We start from the raw sequence: 20,505 nt of genomic DNA on the forward strand, positions 1-20,505 counted from the left end.
GGCGGAGGTAGGAGAATCGTTTGAACCCGGGAGGCCCAGGTTGCAGTGAGCCGAGATCGCGCCACTGCACTCCATCCTGGGTGACAGAATGAGACTCCATCTCACAAAAAAAAAAAAAAGAAAAGAAAGAAAAACAGAAATACTATACGATTATTGAGAAGGGTACTGTCTTCATCAGAAGAAGTCAAACAGCAGAACCGTCGAATCTGGATCTCTCCTCCTCTCCACCCCATCCCCACCCCTCCCCCAACTCCGGCGCAGGGACCTGGCAGAAGATTACAGACAAGAAAAAAGGGCGCGAAAAAAAGAGGCTCTCGCGCCTAGCCCGGCCCGGCCCCGCGCACCTCGCACCTCCCGCTCAGGCTCCGAGTCCTCATCGACCTCGCGCTCCCGCTTCACCCGCACAAACGGGACAACAGAAGCCGGGGCCTCGCGCGCGCTCGCTGGCTCGACCTCCCGCTTCACGCGCACAGGGCTGCCCCGGGAGCTCGCCGCCTCAGGCTCCCGCTCCCGATCTCGCTCCCGCTTGACGCGACCGGAGCTGCCCCGTGACTCGGACTCTCGCTTCCCGCGGGTGGAACCGCGAGACTCCCGCTTAGACCGGCCGGACATCTCCAGTACCGGCCGAGTCGTCCAGCGCAGGCGCCAAGCACGCTCGAGCGCGCGGCACACGGCCAATCAGGAGAGGGGCTGGTAGCGAGCCCCGAACTCTCTACGAGTCGCCACTGGGGACAAATCACGCTGCAGAAAATTTGTGGGCGGTGCTGTTCATGCAGTGGCTTCCTCTCCCCTGACAACCTTCTGTGGGCCTACTGTCGTTTACTGAGACGGGAACCTTTACTGGCGACAGTTTTCTGGATAAGCCTGTAATCCCCACACTTTGGGAGGCCGAGGCGGGTGGATCACCTGAGGTCGGGAGTTCGAGACCAACCTGACCAACATGGAGAAACCCCGTGTCTACTAAAAATACAAAATTAGCCCGGCATTGGGCGCATGCCTGTAATCCCAGCTGCTCGGGAGGCTAAGGCAGGAGAATCGCTTGAACCCAGGAGGCGGAGGTTGCGGTGAGCCGAGATCGTGCCATTGCACTCCAGCCTGGGCAACCAGAGTGAAACTCCGTCATACCTACACCGCACCGCACCACACCACACCTGGGCAACCAGAGTGAAACTCCGTCATACCCACACCACACCACACCACACCACACGTGAAACTCCGTCATACCATACCACACCACACCACACCACACCGTGTGCAATTTACTGAATTCTGACTTGAGGTATATGTCAGAGGTATATGCCAGACCAACTCCATCTTGAGTGAGGGTTAGGAAAATGAGGCTGGGACTTGCCAGGCTGCATTCCCAGGAAGTTAGGTATTCCTAGCCTAGAGATGTTTACGGTTAAGGGAACAGAGAGATAATGTTTACTAAACAGATCCAGACTTGGGAGTGTCCTAATATCCCAATATCTGGAGAATAAAGGCATTCCTAATTTTGCTTTAAAGATAATAATATTTCTTCTTGCAAAATATAATAATTAATAAAATTAATCCTTTATCACAAACCCTTGTAGCAGAGCACATCTCCCCATGATCTTTTTATCCTATATATAAACAAGCATTGTAGCCATGGTGGATGCGTTCCTCCTTTTACTTTCAGGAACGCCCTATTCTGTCTATGGAGTAGCTGTACTTTCACTACTTTATTTTTTATTTTTTTTGAGACAGAGTCTCGCTCTGTCACCCAGGTTGGAGTGCAGTGGTGAGATCTCGACTCACTGCAACCTCTGCCTCCTGGGTTCAAGTGATTATTCTGCCTCAGACTCCTGAGTAGCTGGGATTACATGCACCTGCCACCACGCCCGGCTAATTTTTGTATTTTTAGTAGGCACAGAGTTTCACCATGTTGGCCAGGCTGGTATGGAACTGCTGACCTCAAGTGATCCGCCCGCCTCCCCTTCCAAAGTGCAGGGATTACAGGCATAAGCCACCACACCTGGCTACTTTACTTTCTTAATAAACTTGCTTTTACTTTGCACTGTGGACTCACCCTGAATTCTTTCTTGCACAAGGTCCAAGAAGCCTCCATTGGGGTCTGAATACAGATCCCTTTCCTGTAACATATACACCCATGAAGCCATCACCACAATCAAGAGAAGGAATCTGGGCCCAGTACGGTGGCTCACACCTATAATCCCAGCACTTTGGGAGGCCTGAGGCAGGAGGATCACTTGAGGTCAGGAGTTCAAGACTAGCCTTGGCAACATACAGAGATCCCATCTCCACAAAAAAATTTTAAAATTAGCTGGGCATGGTGGCATGCTATTCAGGAGGCTGAGGCAGGAGGATCGTTTGGGCCTGAGAAGTGGAGGCTGCAGTGAGCAGTGATTGCACCACTACAATCCAACCTATGCGACAGTGAGATCCTGCCTCAAAAAAATAAATAAATAAATAAAAAATTTAAAGAATCTACCCAGCCCCAAAGATATCCTCTTCCTCCCAGAGAACCCCCACAAAAATCAACTGATCACTCGGTCACTATAGATTAGTTTGCACTTCCTAAAGTCTTATATAAATGGAATCATACAGAGTCCTTGGCCTCTTTCACTGGGCATATTTACTTTATGATCCATCCATGTTGTTGAGCTACAGATCTTCCTTTGGATTGCTCAGTAATATTCCATCGTGTGGCTGGACCACCATTGGTCCCTGTTTTTTGTTTTTGTTTTTTGTTTTTTGTTTTGAGATGGAGGTTGGACTGCAGTGGCTCGATCTCGGCTGACTGCAACCTCCGCCTCCCGGGTTCAAGCAATTCTCCTGCCTCAGCCTCCCAAGTACCTGGGATTACAAGCGCCGGCCATCAAGCCCAGCTAATTTTTTGTATTTTTGGTAGAGACGGGGTTTCACCATTTTGGCCAGGCTAGTCTCGAACTCCTGACCTCTTGATCCGCCCGCCTGGGCCTCCCAAAGTGCTGGGATTACAGGCGTGAGCCACCACGCCCGGCTCTTTCTTTCTTTTTTAATGTATTTTTTTCTTGTAGGGACAATGTCTCACTGTGTTGCCCAAGCTGGTCTCAAATTCCTCCCTCCAGCGATACTCCCACTTCGGCATCCCTAAGTTTTGGAATTACAGACATGAACCACTGCATCCAGCCGTTTGTCCCTGTCCTAATCATGAATTCCTGATTTTGACTTTTGTAAAAGGACTTGAGAATTTTACACACTATGACGTGAACCCAGTGGTCAGAAAAAATAGAAAAAAAAAAAAAGGGCCAGGCACAGTGGCTCATGCCTGCAATCCCAACACTTTGGGAGGCCGAGACAGGCGGATCACCTGAGGTCAGGAGTTCGAGACCAGTCTGGCCAACGTGGTGAAACCTCATCTCTACCAAAAATACAAAACTTAGCCGGGCGTGGTGGCATGCGCACGTAGTCCCAGCTACTCGGGAGGCTGAGGCAGGAGAATCGCTTGAACCCGGGAGGCGGAAGTTGCAGTGAGCCGAGATCACGCCAATGCACTCCAGCCTGAGCGACAGAGTGAGACTCCTCAAAAAAAAAAAAAGGAAAAAATAAATAAAAAAGAAAATAATACACCCGTAGGTCCCTCAAAAACCCTGGGTCCTCCCGCGGGGACAGTTAAGCCATCGGCGCCGTGAGCAGGAGGCAAGCCGGGCCAGGAGAGCCTTCGCGGCGCCTTCGTGGAGCCTGCGGCCTGGGCGCCGCTGTGTGCCCTGCCTGAGCATTTCAAGGACTCACAATCTATTTGAGATAGGTGCTCTAGGTGTTCCCATTTACTAATGAGGAAACTGAGGCGTGGCAGGGTTACACGGTCAGCCAAAGTCACGCAGATGGTGATGGATTGCACAGCATCCAATTACCAGAAAAAAGACGGGAAGGCACCGCCTTAAGCATCGAGTTGTGTTAATAGATGATTTGCATTTTTCTGAATGTTCTGGTATCAGCTGTAAGCCGAAGTCCTTGTTTCCTATTGATATGTTACGAAAAAACAAACAAAAAAAAACAAAACCAAAAGCCCTCTGTCCGGGGGTAGGAAGTCAAGCATACCCTACTCCACCTAACCCGACCAGACCCGAAAACTCCGCGCGCCGCATCGCTTGGCCAGGCAGGGGCCTCCCAGACCGGAAGTCAGGATGCGGGGCCGGAAGCTGAGCGAGGGGCGGCGCGGACCTCTGGGGGCGGGTGATTGTTGTTGGGGCCGTCGAGGCGGCTGCGACTCTGCGTCCCCGGCTCCGGATGGAGGCGGGGCCGCATCCCCAGCCGGGGCACTGCTGCAAGCCTGGGGGGCGGCTGGACATGAACCACGGCTTCGTGCACCATATCCGACGGAACCAGATCGCTCGGTACCGCCCCGCCCTGCGCCGCCGCCGCCGCCACTCCTGGCCTGGCCTGGCCCGGCCCAACAGTCCCTGACTCCCGCTCGGCTCCCCGCAGGGACGACTATGACAAGAAGGTGAAGCAGGCGGCCAAGGAGAAGGTGAGGAGGCGGCACACGCCCGCGCCGACGCGGCCCCGCAAGCCAGACCTGCAGGTGTACCTGCCGCGACACCGAGGTGAGGCCGCCCGCCCCGCCTGCCTCCAGCCCGCGCGCTCTTCCTGCAACGCACTCCCCTTCTCTATAGGGAAAAACCACTTCTTATTCCTAAGGTTCAGCTCACCTCGTCTCTTCCCGGAACCTCCACCTCAACGCTCCCAAATCTCCGCTGAATGATTCTCCCCAAGAACTGGGACGACTCATAAGCCCCCAGTTAAGCATCGCTGTCAGAGTATCGGGGAGCCAGCAAGAAGTTTATCTGCCGGTTTGCCCCACCGTGCTGTATTTTAGTAAGGTGCTCCGCTACCTAGCAAAGAGAAAGTCTGGCACAGCGATGAGCGACCAGCACATAATTGTGGAATGAACCCAGTAAATGGCCTTTGCCCAGCTTCCCTGCTACCTAGAGATCACACTGGTTAACATATGACACTCAATTTTTGTTAAGCATTATTACTTTTTAAAAAATGTTTTTATTTTTGAGACTAGGTCTCTGTCGCCCAGGCTGGAGTGCAGTGGTGCGATCTGGGCTCACTGCAGCCTTAGCCTCCCGAGTACCTGGGACCACAGGCGTGTGCTACCACACCGGTTAATTTTGGTATTTCTTGTAGAGAAGGGGTTTCCCCGGCTGGGCGCGGTGGCTCACGCCTGTAATCCCAGCACTTTAGGAGGCCGAGGTGGGCGGATCACGAGGTCAGGAGATTGAGACCATCCTGGCTAACACGGTGAAACCCCGTCTCTACTAAAAATACAAAAAAAATTAGCCGGGCGTGGTGGCGGTCGCCTGTAGTTCCCAGCTACTCGGGAGGCTGAGGCAGGAGAATGGCATGAACCCGGGAGGCGGAGCTTGCGGTGAGCCAAGATCGCACCACTATACTCCAGCCTGGGCAACAGAGCAAGACTCCGTCTCAAAAAAAAAAAAAAAAAAGTGAAGGGGTTTCCCCACGTTGTCCAGGCTGATCTCGAACTCCTGAGCTCAGGTGATCTGCCCGCATCGGCCTCCCAAAGTGCTGGGATTATAGGTGTGTGCCCCTACCTTTGTTAGGTATTACTTAAAGTGCTTTTAGATCTTATGTATATTAATTCATTGAGTCTTTATACAACCTCATAAGAAAGCTTCTACTGTTTCACAGTCAGGAAACAGGCACAGAGAGGTTAAACAACTTGCCCAAGATCTCAGCTAGTAAATGGCAGAGCCTGGATTTGAACCCAGGCAGAGCTCTATCCACCCTTCTGCTTTCCAGTACTTTTTGCTAGACAAATGTGCATTGTGTACCTACTGTGTGACAGGACTGTGCTGGCCTCAGAGCAGGGATGCAAAGGTAAATAAGTCCTTGATTGGCAGCACACCAAACGCTTACACTGGGCCGGGCGCGGTGGTTCATGCCTGTGATCCTAGCAGTTTGGGAGGCCGAGGTGGGCGGATCCCTTGAGGCCAGGAGTTTGAAATTAACCTAGACAACATGGTGAAACCCCATCTCTACTAAAAATACAAAAATTAACCAGGCATGGTGGCAGGCGGCTGTAATCCCAGCTACTTGGGAGGTTGAGGAAGGAGAATTGCTTGAACCTGGGAGGCAGAGGTTGCAGTGAGCTGAGATCTAGCCACTGCACTGCAGCCTGGGCAACAGAGCAAGACTCCGTCTAAAAAAAAAAAAAAAAAAAAAAACACCCCACTTACACTGGACCCATAAGAAGATTGGGGCAGCTGGGTGCAGTGGCTCACGCCTGTAGTCCCAGCACTTTGGGAGGCCAAGGTGGGCGGATCACCTGAGGTCAGGAGTTCAAGACCAGCCTGGCCAACATGGTAAAACCCCATCTCTACTAAAAATACAAAAATTAGCTGGACGTGGTGGCACTTGCCTGTAATCCCCGCTACTCAGGAGGCTGAGGCAGGAGAATCGCTTGAACCCGGGAGCGGAAGTTGCAGTGAGCCGAGATTGCACCACTGCACTCCAGCCTGGGCAACAGAGTGAGACTTCGTCTCAAAAAAAAAAGAAGACTGGGGCTTTCTTAACCGTATATTTTCCTGCAGCATCTCTATGGGCAGGGCCTTCAGCAGCACCCCCCTCTTCTTTCTTACTGTGGTTCATCCTTCCAGATGTCTCTGCCCACCCACGCAACCCAGACTATGAAGAGTCCGGTGAAAGCAGCAGTAGTGGAGGCTCTGAGCTGGAGCCTTCTGGCCATCAGCTCTTCTGCTTAGAATACGAGGCAGACAGTGGAGAGGTCACATCAGTTATCGTCTATCAGGTACGCCTGGTGGAAACAGCTGCAGCCTGAAGGTCCTGGGCCATGGTAGTAATCATTGTCAGACCCTGAGCCCTGTTTTCCTCAGGACCCCCAGTGGGAAGCGTCTGCTCCACATGTGAGCCTAGGCCTGGCGGGCAGTGCTTTTGAGCACAAGTCACTCCCATCTCACAGTGATTCTCAGTAGGGGAACAGGGAGGGCTCTTGGCCCCCAGTGGAGAATCACTATTACAGGGGACACCTGGGAAATGACAGGTGCTGGCAAAAAGCCTGTAGCTAAATGGAGTTCTGTGAGAGTGTTTAGGGACAGGGCAGGTCACCTTTCTGGAAGAGGCCAGGCCCTGAGCCTCCTGACTCTTCCTCCACGTAGGGTGATGACCCAGGAAAGGTGAGTGAGGAGGTGTCGGCACACACGCCTCTGGATCCACCCATGCGAGAAGCCCTCAAGTTGCGTATCCAGGAGGAGATTGCAAAGCGCCAGAGCCGACACTGACCATGTTGAAGGCATTCTCTCCAGGCTGGATTCACTGCACTCGGAAGAATTCTGCCCAGGGAATTTAGTGTGGGGGTACCAGGACCAGTTTGACTGATCTTGAGACCCCCAGAGCTGCTGCATCCATAGGGTGTTGCAGGACTACACCTGGCCTGCCTTGCAGTCATTCTTTCTTATATGTTGACCCATTTGCCCAGCCTGATATTCCGGAATTTTTTTTTTTTTTTTTTTTTGAGAATTTTGTGTGGCTAATGTGTTCTAGAAGCAGAGACTCCAGGGAGAAGCAGAATTTATGAAGCCTCGTGCCAACATGGTGCTTTCTCACTGAGGTCATATGCCTGGCTGCTGCTGTTCCACTCAGCTCCATGAGCCATGTTTGTTATTTTATGTTTCCTCTGTGCTTTTGCTCATTTCCACCCATGTGTTCATAGACCTTTTTTCAGCCCTTTTTCTTTGTTCCTTTCCCTCATCTTTTTGCCTCAGGTAGAATCCATCAGTTCTCCTCCCCCTCCAACATGACTGTGTACCTCCAGCTGCTCAGGACTTTGGAGGTGGGGGCGGGGCCTGGGGATCTACCTTTCTAAAAAACTCTCCAAGTAATTCTGATACCAATAAAGTGGGAGACCTCCATTTTTGAGGCCTATTTGCAAGCATGTCTCCCTCCCTTTCCATGGCTTTTTCGTTTCTCGCATGTTCCACTGCTTTGCACTGTCTAGACAGGAAACCTAGGAAGATGTTGGTGCTAAACTGCAAAGATTTCTTACAGCAAAACCTGCCTCGGCCAGGGCTACAGAATTCCAACTTTCAACTTCATTCCTAGCCGTGAACAGACTGTCCTCTGCTCAGACTAAAAGGGAATTATAAAACAAGTGGGAACTTACTCTCCAGTTGTGACTTAACAGTTCTGAACATACCTACAAAGGGAAAGTCAATATTAGCAATAATTGCCTGATTGACAGCACGCCAGAGGGAATGAAATGAGGCCTTCTTTCCTACCTCCCAGGAGTACGTAACTCAGATCCTTAGTATAAAGATCCCCAGGAATACCACTGCTCTAACCCGGTGAACATTTTTTCTAATGCAGGGTTAGGCTTACGTCTGAATTCCACAAGACATCCTCCCCCTCCAGTACGGAAGTTCCAAGGCACTTGTTTTCCAGCATATCAGCCTAACCTCAGTGCCTTGAAATATGGCTTTAAGCCTTTGAGAACTGAGATTTCCTGAAACCATAGGCCCTTGCCCCAGGGGTTTCTCCACATCCGGGTGTTAAGACACCTGATGGCACTGTTGGTTTGTCCCCTATACCCCAGAAAATCTATCCTGCAAGGTAGCTACTTCAATCATGTCATTAAAATGTGGCAAGTCACAGCTCGCAATGCCAAAGGAATGCTGGGGCAGTAAGTGAGGTGGATAAGTGAGAAGGGCCTGGTGGTGAAAGCGGCCAGGGACCAGAATGCTCCAGACCTACAAAGCTGGTCAAGGTTAAGTGCCTTAAACTTACCAATCCTGGGCTCAGTTCTCCTTTGAAAGGAGAAAGTCTTTGTCCTCTACTTAGGCAACCGGGCTAGAAGTGCCTTTTGACTTCTAATGTTAACTACCCTCCAAAGCCTCCTGGTCAGAGAACCAGTCAGTCATTCCAGTCTTCCAGTCCTCAAACTGATCTGATGACTTGGAACATAGGATTTCACTGCAAGTCTGGCTTTTTAGTCTGGAAATACTTTTGAGGTCTTTTCACAGCTGGATCACCTGTTTCCTGGTTTTATTACACAATTCAGAAGGCTAGAAGAGGAGTTTGGGGGCTTGGCACATGAAAATTTAGAGCCCATTCTTAAGGAAGAGGTAGGGAGGCCAAGGCGGGTGGATCATGAAATCAGGAGATCCAGACCGTCCTCGCTAACACAGAGAAAACCCGTCTCTACTAAAAATACAAAAAATTAGCCGGGCGTGGTGACATGCACCTGTAGTCCATCCCAGCTACTCGGGAGGCCGAGGCAAGAGAATCGCCTGAACCTGGAAGGTGGAGGTTGCAGTGAGCCGAGATCACGCTACTGCACTTCCGGCTGGGCAGCAGAGCGAGACTCCATCTCAAAAAAAAAGAAGAAGTAAAAGGCAAGGCAGCATTTAATAAGTACCTGTTGTATCCTTTTAAGTGTTTGTTGTGGTAATCTTCACAAAGACCGGGACTGATGGAAACTCCTTGCTATTAAACTTTTTTTCTTGAGGAATTTTGCTTTTCAAGTGCATATACACTATTAATATTTTCTACCCAAGAAAGCATTCTAAGCTAATTTATGCAGTGTGACTGTATTAAACATTAAGCTTCCTTCAGAGCTGGCCTATCGGAGATTCTACTGCCCTTTCTACAGGTGTATCTGAAATGCCTGCTCAAGGATGGCCCTTAGCCAGTTAACAGCTTTATAGCCCATCCTCATTGCTTACTGCCACCCCTCAGCTGGGGTCCAAGGCAGTACTATCCAGTTTATTCACCAGACCTGCCTCCAGACATCTACTTCTTTCAAAAATTAGTGTTTTCCATCAAGGAGCATGTTCCAGAGCATTTCCCACAGATGTTCCAAAGGACACTGTCCGGTGCTGTGGTGTACAGTGGCAATAGCGTTAGACTAAGTGGAACTTCCCAGCAGGCTGCTTTAGAATCCACTCATTTGACTAGATACGATGTAATTGGCTGTCTTTAAAAAACACACACACACACACACAATCTGATAGGCATATCTCATGCCCATTCAATATGGAATGTTTTTCGCTCACTGAATTTAAGCCTGTATTTTAAGGTTTTGTGGTTCCTCGGCCACAATGGGTGATGTCACTGATAGAACGAAGCTGAGTTTGCAAGGGTTTGGGGCTGTGCAAGAGTAAACACTAGAGCTTGAGTTGTTACCCAGCTGGCAAGCACGGAAGTCTTTGAAGAATGTAATGTAAGAAGGGAAAAGAATGTAAAGCGTTTTGTACCAAATGAGAGTTGGAGCCCAGCCAACAAATGCTTTTCCCTGTGTAAAAGTCTCTCTGGAAGGGACATTCCATCTCCATGGTGCACTCTGAGGGGCACTGTCAACTAGAGATTGGCCCCATCCAGGTGGGAGGAACCCCTTTGGGATGGTGAGTATCCAATCTGCTATGCATTTGACAGGATCTCTGAATGGCTAGGTAATGGATCCCAAGCAGGCTCACAAATTTAAATGAGGACTTTGTGTGCAGAAAGAGGAATAAGTACAGATTACTTTCCTACCACTAGATTTTTGGGGAGAGTCACCATGGAATGTTGACAATTACTTAAAATATTTTAAGCTCCCTTGCTGAATTCCTGTCCTGTCCCTGAGGAATCAGATGGTCATACAACCATAGGCACCCACCCGAAATTTCCCTAGGAGTTGGAGTAATGCTAGAATTGAAGACCTTCTGAGTAAAGGGCTTCTCTGCCTTCTCAGAGGCAGGAGAATTTGCACTGGTTGTGTTAAATGTATAAAAAGCTATATGTTCACCAGTTTACTCATTTCCAATGTGTAGATGAATAAAATGTAGTGTGCAAATTATTTGAAAATCCCAGAAGGAAGGTACTTTTCAAATACAGTATTTTTTTAACAAATAAACTTACTATTTTTACAGCACTGTTTTTGCTAAGAGTTGTGAAATAACTTGTGTACTTGGGGAAGTGGAGGTTAAATACCTGCCCTAAAGTCATTCCACCACCGAGTCAGCACTGGAAATCTCATCTCTTGCTTTGCCACACTATTTTAAGAGTTGTCCCTGTTGGAACATAACAACTAGACAGACTCATGTAGCATTAGAGTTGGAAGGCCTTTTTAAAGGCATCTGGTCCTACTTCTTACATGATACACAATTCCCCCTACCAACTACCCATGAAGAGTCCTTCTGTCATACGGAGCTCTATTCTGGGATAATTCTATTTTAGGAACTATTAGATTGTCATACTAAGCCAAAAGCTGCCTCATGTCCCAGATCTGGACTACTATGCCTTGCCCCCACATCATGTTAGAACTTGAGTAGTCCTCAGGTCTTCATCTTGGTTGGATAGGGACTCAAACCCAGCTCAAGATATAGTGTTAAGAATTGCAAAGCTTCCAATTAGGGTTCACAGCCCAATTGGGCAGATAAGGTGCCTGCTCAATGGGAATGCAGTTGGGCAGGAAGATGGTTCCTGTCAATTAGCAAGGAAGCACACCCTTGTCCTGAGGCACAAAGCATAGCCAGAGGCAGGTGGGCTGGATTTTATCCCCCACTGGTTTATTCAGCCAGGTGTGCTTGTACAGTGATCACTACACAGCCATACTTCTTGGCCCTGTTTTAACTACTTGTCCTAATGTGATTAAGGACAGGGCTCTCCCGCTGGGTGTGGTGGTTCACATCTGTAATCCCAGCACTTTGAGAGGCCAAGGCGAGCAGATCACCTGAGGTCAGGAGTTCAAGAGCAGCCTGACCAACATGGTGAAACCCCGTCTCTACTAAAAATACAAAAAAATTAGCCGGGCATGGTAGCAGGCACCTGTAATCCCAGGTACTCGGGAGGCTGAGGCACAAGAATCACTTGAACCCAGGAGGCAGAGGTAGCAGTGAGCCGAGATTGCGCCATTGCATTCCAGCCTGGGCAACAAGTGAAACTCCGTCTCAAAAGAAAAAGGGCTCTCCAACAGGTTTTCTGCTTCCATTTCTACTTTCCACTGGGTCCAAGAAGGTTTCTCCCTCTTCAAGTCATTGTGCAGTTTATTCTGCTCTACTTCTCTAAAGCACAGGACTCTGTTGTTGCACATAGCCTTTGCCTCACCAGTGTTGCCAAACTTCAGCTCCCCACACCAGGCAGCCTGCGCCTGTGCACCATTCAGGTGATGATCTGTCATCTCACAAGGGCTCCAACAGATACTGGGACCGCCTTTGAGACAGAATGCCAGGCACACTTCTGTTATGTGAAAGTATTTCCACCCTTGCGATAATTTAAGAAACATCCGGGCCGGGCGCAGTGGCTCACGCCTGTAATCCCAGCACTTTGGGAGGCCGAGGCGGGCGGATCACGAGGTCAGGAGATCGAGACCATCCTGGCTAACACGGTGAAACCCCGTCTCTACTAAAAATACAAAAAAATTAGCCGGGTGTGGTGGCGGGCGCCTGTAGTTCCCAGCTACTCGGGAGGCTGAGGCAGGAGAATGGCGTGAACCCGGGAGGCGGAGCTTGCAGTGAGCCGAGATCGCGCCACTGAACTCCAGCCTGGTCGACAGAGCGAGACTCCGTCTCAAAAAAAAAAGAAACATCCAGGAATGCACTCATAGCCTGTAAGTTTTTGGTGAAGCTGGTCAGTAATTTTTCCCACACTATCCTGTTTCCTTTTCCCAGATTCCTCCGGGTCTCTCACTTCCCCTCTTTGCTTACCAACACTGGCCATGTTAATCCATACCTACTCTACACTGACACCTACATGTGTCTATTTAGAATGGATGTCCTCTGGTCTCTGCTGCCTTATTTCAAATAAGTGTTGATCAGTCGGGAAACACGTCTTGGACACTGATTTCTGGCTAGTACATTGTGTACTTGTATGCAGGAAAGCAAAAAGTATCTAATGAAAGCAGCCCTCCTCCGGAGTTTGCTGAGCCACAGGAACCGTAAGCCAAATCCCAGGCGCTTGGATTTCTTAAGAAACAGCCAAGGCATTGTGTCTGCTTCTCTGGACCCACCGCAGCCCTGGCCAGAGGCAGGCATGGGGCGCCACGTTGAGAGAGCTTCCTAGAGGACTCACCGTTAGCCGGTGCAGGCTGCAAAATGTGCGTGGCGGCGGAGAGACGCTCCTCCAGCCATGTGCACGGCGACAATCCTAGATAGAGCTGGAATGCAGGCTGCCCCGAGATCCCCACCTGCTGACGCTTCCCGCGCAGGAACCGGTTAAACGGAACCTCTAGGCATCTCGGTTTTAGAGCGGTCTCCACGCCACAGCCCTCCGCGCCCAGGTCCTCCGAAGTTGGGACACCGCCCACGTTTCCCCCGTGACGCGGGCGCGGGGGCTCGGGAGTTGTAGTCTCGGGCAGGGCGCGGGCACCGAGGCCGGGGCTGCGCGGACTCCACGTCCCGGCGGGCGGCGCGGCGAGGCCTGGGGCCGCCAGGGGCGGGGCCGCTCGGCCCTTTAAACCTTTCAGGGCTGCTCCGAGGGCCGCAGCTAGAGTCGGCGCCACGAGGGGGCCGAGCGGGGTGCGGCGGCGGCGGGGCGCTCCGGGGAGGTGCGTACTGGGCTCCTTCCCTTCCTCCGGGCTTCCAGGAATTACCTGGGGAGTCTCGCGTCCCGGGTCCTGGGGGGTCGCCGGCCGCAGGATCCGTCCCCAGCCGGGGTCCCCGCGCCCAGGCGAGCGGGGGCCGGGCCGGGCTTTCCGCGTGAACCCGCCCCTCGCCCAGGGCGCCGATGGTCAGGTGGTTGCCTGCGCGCCGCCGACTCGCCACCTCTCCACTGGGCCGGCACCCAGCCTCTCCTTGGCGTGGCCTCTTCGGTTGTCCAGCCCTTCTCCCAGCCCTGGTCCCTCAGAAGGAGGGTAACTCCCTTCCAGATGTTACGGTCCGCCTGCGTCTCTCAGCACGCCGGTGGCATTTGGGTTGACCGCGGAGGCCCCCAGTGCCAGAGGGTGTCCACGTTCTGCCGTGGGCTCAGCCCAAACTTTGGACGCTCAGAGACCCAACGAGAGCGCTGGATAAGGTGTTGACCCCCTTCCCCTCCCCCTTCCCGTCCAGTTACCCACTCCTGGACTTTGATCTCTCTCCACCAGGCCAGGGCAGCTGATGGTTGTGGCAGAAACATCTCAAGGTAGCTGGTCCGCCCCCACTTCCCCATCTACCTCTTGTCCTCCCCCCCACACCACCACCACCCTGGCTCCCCTCCCTCATGACCGCCTGGATCCTCCTGCCTGTCAGCCTGTCAGCGTTCTCCATCACTGGCATATGGACTGTGTGAGTAAAGCGGGGTGCGGGGGGCAACAGGAGCTTGATGATGCACACAAAGTCCCTTGTCCTGTCATAGCCAGGGTGGTACCCAGAGTCACTCTGGCTGTCTCAAAAGCCTGGCTTGGTGCCTGGGCACACAGCCCCTTGGGACAAGCTGGCACCACTGCTGTCCAGCAGGGTGGCCCTGACAAATATACTTCTAGCCAGGGCAATTTCCAGAGGGCCTCTAGCTGGGGGACATGCTGCAGCTGCTGGTGTGGCAGCAAGCCTCAGGGACCTCAACTTGAGTCCCCAGCAACAATAATGAAGCTGAATGGGGCCAGAAATCAAGGTTGAAGAGAAGGGTCGTGGGGTAGGTTGAGTGGGGCTCGGGAAGGCTGCCAGAGTGACAGTTCTGTTCCCACAGGTATGCCATGGCTGTGATGAACCACCATGTATGCCCCGTGGAGAACTGGTATGAAGGACTCTGCAGACAACCTCGCTCTAAAGCTTCCTTCATCTCTGTCCCCTCTTGGGCCTGAGGCTGCCACGAGCCAGACTGCAACCCTGAGTCTCACTGCTCTTCTCTGAAATTGGTCCCCAGGCATGGCTTCATGCCACCTACCCACTTACCACCATCCCTTTGCCCCTTTGGTTACTGCTTCAGGCGGGCACTGGGGAGTGGGATCTTCTGTCCCTGTCGGGGAGGTCTGGGAGAGAGTCCTCTTTGAGGCCTGAGGCTATAGGCCAAGGGCCTGGGGGCAGTCCCTTCCCCCAGTCTACTCCCTGTCCTGCCTGCCAGGTCCTACAACGAGTCCTGCCCTCCTGACCCTGCTGAGCAAGGGGGCCCCAAGACCTGCTGCACCCTGGACGATGTCCCCCTCATCAGGTAAGGCCTGGACATTGGGCAGGTCAGGGAGATCTAAGGGCCTCCCAGACAGCCCCTCAAGCAAAGAGCTGTCCTTGGGTCTCAGGAATAATAAGTATCCTAAGAGCCACTTAATAACAACACTACTTGCCAGTTACTATGGGGCAGGCACTCTGCTGAGTGCTTTATATGCATTGTCTCTTTTCATCCTCCCAGGAGTGAGGCAGCTATTGTTTTCACCATTTTATAGGTGAGGAAACAGGCTCAGTCTTACTCATCCAGGTCACAGAGCTAATAAGTGGAGGCACCTGGATTTAAGCTGGAGCCCTCAGATTGCCCAGCCCGTGTTCTGGCTCAAGGATAGCCAAACTAGCCGCAGGGCTCAGCAAAGAATATCAGGGTTGCCTGAACACTCCTGGGCACTCCCTTCTCTCTCACACACATGAGCTCTGCTTTGGGGGCCCAGCCTGGAACCAGTTGTTCATGAGGGACCCTGGATCTTCACATAAATCAGTGGCCTGCCTGCTAAGGAGCAGGTGCAGGTAAAGCAGGGGAGAGCCAGTGAGCCAGAATGGGGGCCCCCCGGGCCTCCTGCCCCCCTCTTACTCTGTCCTTCCCCCTCCTCGCAGCAAGTGTGGCTCCTATCCCCCAGAAAGCTGCCTCTTCAGCCTCATTGGCAACATGGGTGCTTTCATGGGTGAGTTGTACCCTTAGCCCTGACCCTGCGTGCCCAGCCCAGTGCTCCCTACACAGAAAGGCCCAGGAAGCCCTTCCTCTGTGCAGCCCTCCCCACCAAGGGCTAAGGCAATAGAGGCAACTTCTCTCCCCTTCCTTGAAGGCCAAAAGCTGACTCCCACACAGCCACCTTGCTGGCTGGAGCCTGAGGAAACCTAGTTCACCACCCGCCTGTCTGTTCCCTTCTGCCCCTCAGAAAGGGCAGGAGCACCACCGCGTCTGGGGGAAGCTGACAGGCTCGCTGGGCAGGGCCAGGGCTGGAGGAAGGCCTCAACTGTGCTCTCCTCCCCCAGTGGCCCTGATCTGCCTCCTGCGCTACGGGCAGCTCCTGGAGCAGAGTCGGCACTCTTGGGTTAACACCACGGCACTCATCACAGGCTGCACCAACGCCGCAGGCCTCTTGGTGGTCGGCAACTTTCAGGTGCTTCCCCTTCTCCCCCGCCAACCTTGAACTTTACCTAACAAGGCCTGGCTGCCTGCAGTGTGGCACCTCAGGGTTGGGGCTGGAAGGAGGGAGAGGAAGGAAGAGGGAGAGAGGAGATTCATTGAAGGAGGGGTGGAGAGGTGGGGCCATGGCCACATCACCAACTGGCCCTTCTCTGGGCCCAGGTGGATCATGCCAGGTCTCTGCACTACGTTGGAGCTGGCGTGGCCTTCCCTGCGGGGCTGCTCTTTGTTTGCCTGCACTGTGCTCTCTCCTACCAAGGGGCCACCGCCCCACTGGACCTGGCTGTGGCCTATTTGCGAAGTGTGCTGGCTGTCATCGCCTTTATCACCCTGGTCCTCAATATCCTTTCAGGACGGGGCAGCCAGGAACTCATCCTCTAGCTCAACCTTTCTCCTTCCCAAGAGGATGGGGGGTGGAGGCCTAACACTGCCATGTGGGGGAGAGGACTAACACCTCTCCCTTTGGAGAGGTGAGGCCTGAGACTGCAGAAGGGGTGTTGCCAGGTTTCCATATGTCCTACTGAACATTTCCTTAGCCTCATTTTAGGTGGAGTCTTCTTTGTCCATGAGAGTTCTCAGCTGCAACATGGGGCAGCCCTGTGTGAGTGGGTGTGTGTCATCGATATCCTTATTTTCTATGGCACCTTCAGCTACGAGTTTGGGGCAGTCTCCTCAGACACACTGGTGGCTGCACTGCAGCCTACCCCTGGCCGGGCCTGCAAGTCCTCCGGGAGCAGCAGCACCTCCACCCACCTCAACTGTGCCCCTGAGAGCATCGCTATGATCTAAGGGCTGGGGAGGGTGGCTGGCCCGGCCTCCGCAGCACCCCACCCCATATCTTCTTTCCATTTATTTTGTACCAAAAACAATTTTGAGAAAGTATTCTGTTGGGATCTGGGCTTCCTCACTTCTGGAGAAGTGGCCATCCCATGCCCACCTGTGCCATAGAGGAGTGGGCCCTGCCAGCTGCCACAGCTGCATGACCTTCCCCACCCCACGGTGTCGTTTTGTTTTTAAAGGTCACCTGTCCTCACTCACCCAGCCAGCCCTTCAGGTGCCTTCTACTCCCAGTGCCAAAGCCAGACCACTGGGGTTTCCTGCTGCAGGAATTGGGGGCTGGGAACAGCAGAGGGGATAGAAGTCTGGTGGAGGTGGAGTGGGCACGCCTTAGCCTACAGAAAGGCCCATTTCTGGGCCCACTGAGCTGCACTGGGATTCTTCACTCTGCCCCTCACTTCCTTTAGGGCAAATAACACAGCAGAACCACGTGGGTATTTTAGTACTTTTTTTTTATATTAAAAGAATTCTAATTTGCATGTTTGTAGCCTGTTCTGGAGAGTTGGGGGGCCTGATCTGGGATGGCTTTCCATAAGCCAAGGATGGGAGGAAGCCCTTGCCCCCCAGGAGTGCTGAGTGCACTCTGTTGCCAGAAACAAAGGATGCCAGGTGCCACCCAAATACCCCTTCAAAGGGCTTGAAACCCTTCTGGGCCTCTAAGCAATCTAAAGAACTGACTTGGTCTGATAATCTCACCCATCCCCCACTCAGAGTCTGGTTTGAACTTTGATTCCTTAGGAGGCGTGGGGGGAAGGTGGGGGTGGTACAGAGAGCAATTTTAAAATATTAAAAGTGGCTTTCTCAATGGAGCGAAAGAAAACCTGTGGGATTACAAAGTTAACTAGACATTGCAGTGGGAGGAGGGTGCAGGCTAGTTTATCAGCTTTTTTTTTTTTTTGAGACAGAGTTTTGCTCTTGTTGCCCAGGCTAGAGTGCAATGGCATGATCTCAGCTCACTGCAACTTCTGCCTCCCAGGTTCAAACAATTCTCCTGCCTCAGCCTCCCAAGTAGCTGGGATTACAGGTGCGTGCCACCATGCCCAGCTAATTTTTGTATTTTTAGTAGAAACGGGGTTTTACCATGTTGGTCAGGATGGTCTCGAACTCCTGACCTCGTGATCCACCTGTCTTGGCCTCCCAAACTGCTGGCCTTACAGGCGTGAGCCACTGCACCCAGCCTAGTTTATCAGCTTTAAGTAATTAACTGGGTAACAGACCCTGACACATTTTGCCTTCCAACCATGAACACGTAGGCCCAAGCCCTGGCTGATGCAGTAATCCAGTTCTTTACCACTGCCATGAGTCCAGATGGGCCAGCAGGGAGGAAAACCACAGCCTGGTGCCTTCTGTGGTTTAGGATCACCTTCCCCAAAAGAAGTAGAGACCTGATGGAGGATGCAGAGCCCCTGGCCAGGTCTGTGATCAATACAGCCTCAGGGTGGGTAAAGAAACCTTTAATGAGGATTTAAGGTTAATAAGGAAGACGCAGAGGGCTAGCACTCAGCCCCAACCTCCTCACGTGTACATGGCTCCATGGAGGTTCTCCAGTCGGTGTTGCTGCTGCTGTTTTCGAGCCTGAAGGAAAGAAGGCACTCTGGGCAGGGGCCAAAACTGAAGGCCTATGGGTGAGGGGATGGGCAGCTATTATGGGGCTGGCTCTGTTTTCAGGCCTCTGGCGTCTGCATTGCTGAGGCTCTTACCACAAATCAAAGTCACTAAGAAGACAGCCAGAGCCAGGGATTCTGAGGCCTACCCAGTCCTGCTGAGGTGGGAAGTGATGGCAGCAGGGACAGGACTGAGGGAGCCCATTACGACCCCTCCACTTAACCATCAGCCCCTACCTTATCTCGTCTGTGCTCCTCGTAAGTGTCGTCATCAGTGGGCAGCTCATGGCGGCACAAGGGACAGGAATTTGTCTGAGAAAAGTAGAGTAGTGTTCTAGCCTTGGTCTGATCTTCATAAGCTGATAACCACCCTCCCCTGCTCCCATCTGCCACTCTTCTTCCATCCCCCAGCAGTCCATGAACAGAAAGAAGCTTGAGTACTGGGCCCAGGGCAGGGTGAGAGCTGGAAGAAGAGAAGCAGTACCTTGCTTAGCCAGGGCAGAATGCAGCTGGAATGGAAAAGGTGATGGCAAGGCATCTCAATGGCAGTCTCCTCCTCCTCAAATTCCAAAAGACACACGGGGCACTTGAGCTCTTTAGGAAGGAGTGCTGATCAGGAGAGCTGCTACAGGCTCTGCCTCCCAAGCTCCCACTCCTGAAGGACACTTGCCCCCACCTGACCTGGAAAACTGAAGGACCAGACCACAGTCTGGCTTGGGGAAGGGGTGGGTCTGGCCCAAATAGCAGAAAGAATTAGTGTCCTCACCAGCCTGAGAGCCTCTGATGACTGTCCTGGGGAGGTTCTCAACCACAGTCTTGGCAGCTGGTGGAGGCAGGTGGTGGTCCCAATCTACTACCAACCCCAAGTCTTCAAAGTCCATCCTATTGAAAAGTGACCTGGGGAAGAGGATGTAAAGTCAGAACAAAGGAAAACTATGCTTTTTCTTTGCCCCCATAATCCACTATACATTAATAAACACGCTGCCCAACTAGTAGGAATAATAGCTACCCTTAGTAGTTAGTAGATGCTCACTAGATAAAAAGCACGATGGGAAATAGTTTACAACTGCTATCAGACCGCCCCAGCACGTAAAGTGTTTATTCCCATTTTACTCATGAGGCAACAGACTCAGAGAAGTTACTCAGGCCACGCTGAATAACCTGGTAGAGCCAGATTCCAAGTCAGCAGTGCCTGCTGTTACTGATGAATATAGCCACTCACAGCACACGGCCCCAACCCCGCCCCCATGCCTCACCTTCTCTGAGACCTCCCATAGCCTGCTGTCCTTCCGCCCCCACGCCCACCACTCTCCAGCTCCAATCTTTCCCGCAATCCCCTTGCCCAGGCCAGCCCAACGGACGGCCCAAATTATCGAGATGCTTGTCCCCACACCCTTCAGTCTCGCCGCCCGGACTAACACTCCAGATTACTTATCTGTCCTCCCCCAGAATCCGCTGCCCCTGGTAATCCGCCTTCTCCAGCCAGCCCCAGCCCAGAAACCTGCTGGTTGGACCCTATCCTCAAGCCCCGCGCACCCACCTTGCGAGCTCCAGCAGCATGTTGGTTCGCGTCTCCTGCTCAGGGTCCGACGGCTCGCAGTCGTGTTCATCGAAATAGGACGCCATGGCTGCCCAGCCTTCTGACACAGCCCTCTGACCCTGCTCGATAGCGGCCTAGCGGCGCTGGCCAATAAACTGACGAGCTGAGAGAGGCTGGCCAATCAGAGTATCCGAGGGACTGGCATAGTGGCTTGTTAAACAGCACGGAAAGCGGAAGTACTAATTCGGCCCC

At 52.5% G+C, this 20,505-nt stretch overlaps 4 protein-coding genes across 9 annotated transcripts in view; 2 read left to right on the forward strand and 2 right to left on the reverse strand.

Annotated features, from left to right (window-relative positions):
- USP39 (ubiquitin specific peptidase 39) overlaps positions 1-13,271 on the reverse strand; it is a 44,562-nt gene extending 31,291 nt beyond the window's left edge. Inside the window, exon 1 of one of the 2 annotated variants that reach the window (XM_054475390.2) lies at positions 13,057-13,271. Coding sequence is in view for 1 of the 2 variants with exons in the window: in XM_054475388.2 (XP_054331363.1) it covers positions 345-612 (268 nt within the window). In the remaining variant the exon portion in view is untranslated. Of the gene's footprint in view, positions 1-344; positions 678-13,056 lie in introns of those variants that run through there. The other variant, XM_054475388.2, reaches the window with a different exon arrangement.
- Positions 4,149-9,517, forward strand: C12H2orf68 (chromosome 12 C2orf68 homolog). Of its 2 annotated transcripts, none has more exons than XM_054475396.2 (4): positions 4,149-4,361; positions 4,453-4,571; positions 6,651-6,802; positions 7,170-9,517. In XM_054475396.2, exons 1-4 carry the CDS (start codon positions 4,255-4,257, stop codon positions 7,290-7,292), a joined length of 501 nt encoding a protein of 166 aa, XP_054331371.1. In that variant the 5' UTR covers positions 4,149-4,254; the 3' UTR covers positions 7,293-9,517. The 2 variants fall into 2 exon arrangements, 1 of the variants encoding a protein (XP_054331371.1); XR_010123236.1 differs by lacking the exon at positions 7,170-9,517 and adding an exon at positions 4,666-5,871 and having other exon boundaries at positions 4,158-4,361; positions 6,651-6,767.
- A 138-nt stretch (positions 13,272-13,409) lies between the features above and the next one.
- On the forward strand, positions 13,410-17,588 carry TMEM150A (transmembrane protein 150A). Of its 3 annotated transcripts, none has more exons than XM_054475391.2 (8): positions 13,410-13,531; positions 14,069-14,249; positions 14,650-14,697; positions 15,025-15,111; positions 15,720-15,787; positions 16,119-16,246; positions 16,435-16,612; positions 16,820-17,588. In XM_054475391.2, exons 2-8 carry the CDS (start codon positions 14,185-14,187, stop codon positions 17,059-17,061), a joined length of 816 nt encoding a protein of 271 aa, XP_054331366.1. In that variant the 5' UTR covers positions 13,410-13,531; positions 14,069-14,184; the 3' UTR covers positions 17,062-17,588. The 3 variants fall into 3 exon arrangements, with proteins under 3 accessions (XP_054331366.1, XP_054331367.1, XP_054331368.1); XM_054475392.2 differs by lacking the exon at positions 13,410-13,531 and adding an exon at positions 13,697-13,837; XM_054475393.2 differs by lacking the exons at positions 13,410-13,531; positions 15,720-15,787 and having other exon boundaries at positions 13,845-14,249.
- Positions 17,589-18,546: 958 nt separating this feature from the next.
- RNF181 (ring finger protein 181) lies at positions 18,547-20,383 on the reverse strand. 2 transcript variants are annotated; one of them, XM_054475395.2, is made up of 5 exons: positions 20,254-20,383; positions 19,480-19,610; positions 19,198-19,307; positions 18,951-19,025; positions 18,547-18,684 (listed from the first exon to the last, which is right to left on the reverse strand). In XM_054475395.2, exons 1-5 carry the CDS (start codon positions 20,337-20,339, stop codon positions 18,625-18,627), a joined length of 462 nt encoding a protein of 153 aa, XP_054331370.1. In that variant the 5' UTR covers positions 20,340-20,383; the 3' UTR covers positions 18,547-18,624. The 2 variants fall into 2 exon arrangements, with proteins under 2 accessions (XP_054331370.1, XP_054331369.1); XM_054475394.2 differs by lacking the exon at positions 19,198-19,307 and having other exon boundaries at positions 18,951-19,176.
- Positions 20,384-20,505: the final 122 nt, after the last annotated feature.

Source organism: Pongo pygmaeus, chromosome 12 (assembly GCF_028885625.2).
Source record: "Pongo pygmaeus isolate AG05252 chromosome 12, NHGRI_mPonPyg2-v2.0_pri, whole genome shotgun sequence".
Lineage (NCBI taxonomy): Eukaryota > Metazoa > Chordata > Mammalia > Primates > Hominidae > Pongo > Pongo pygmaeus.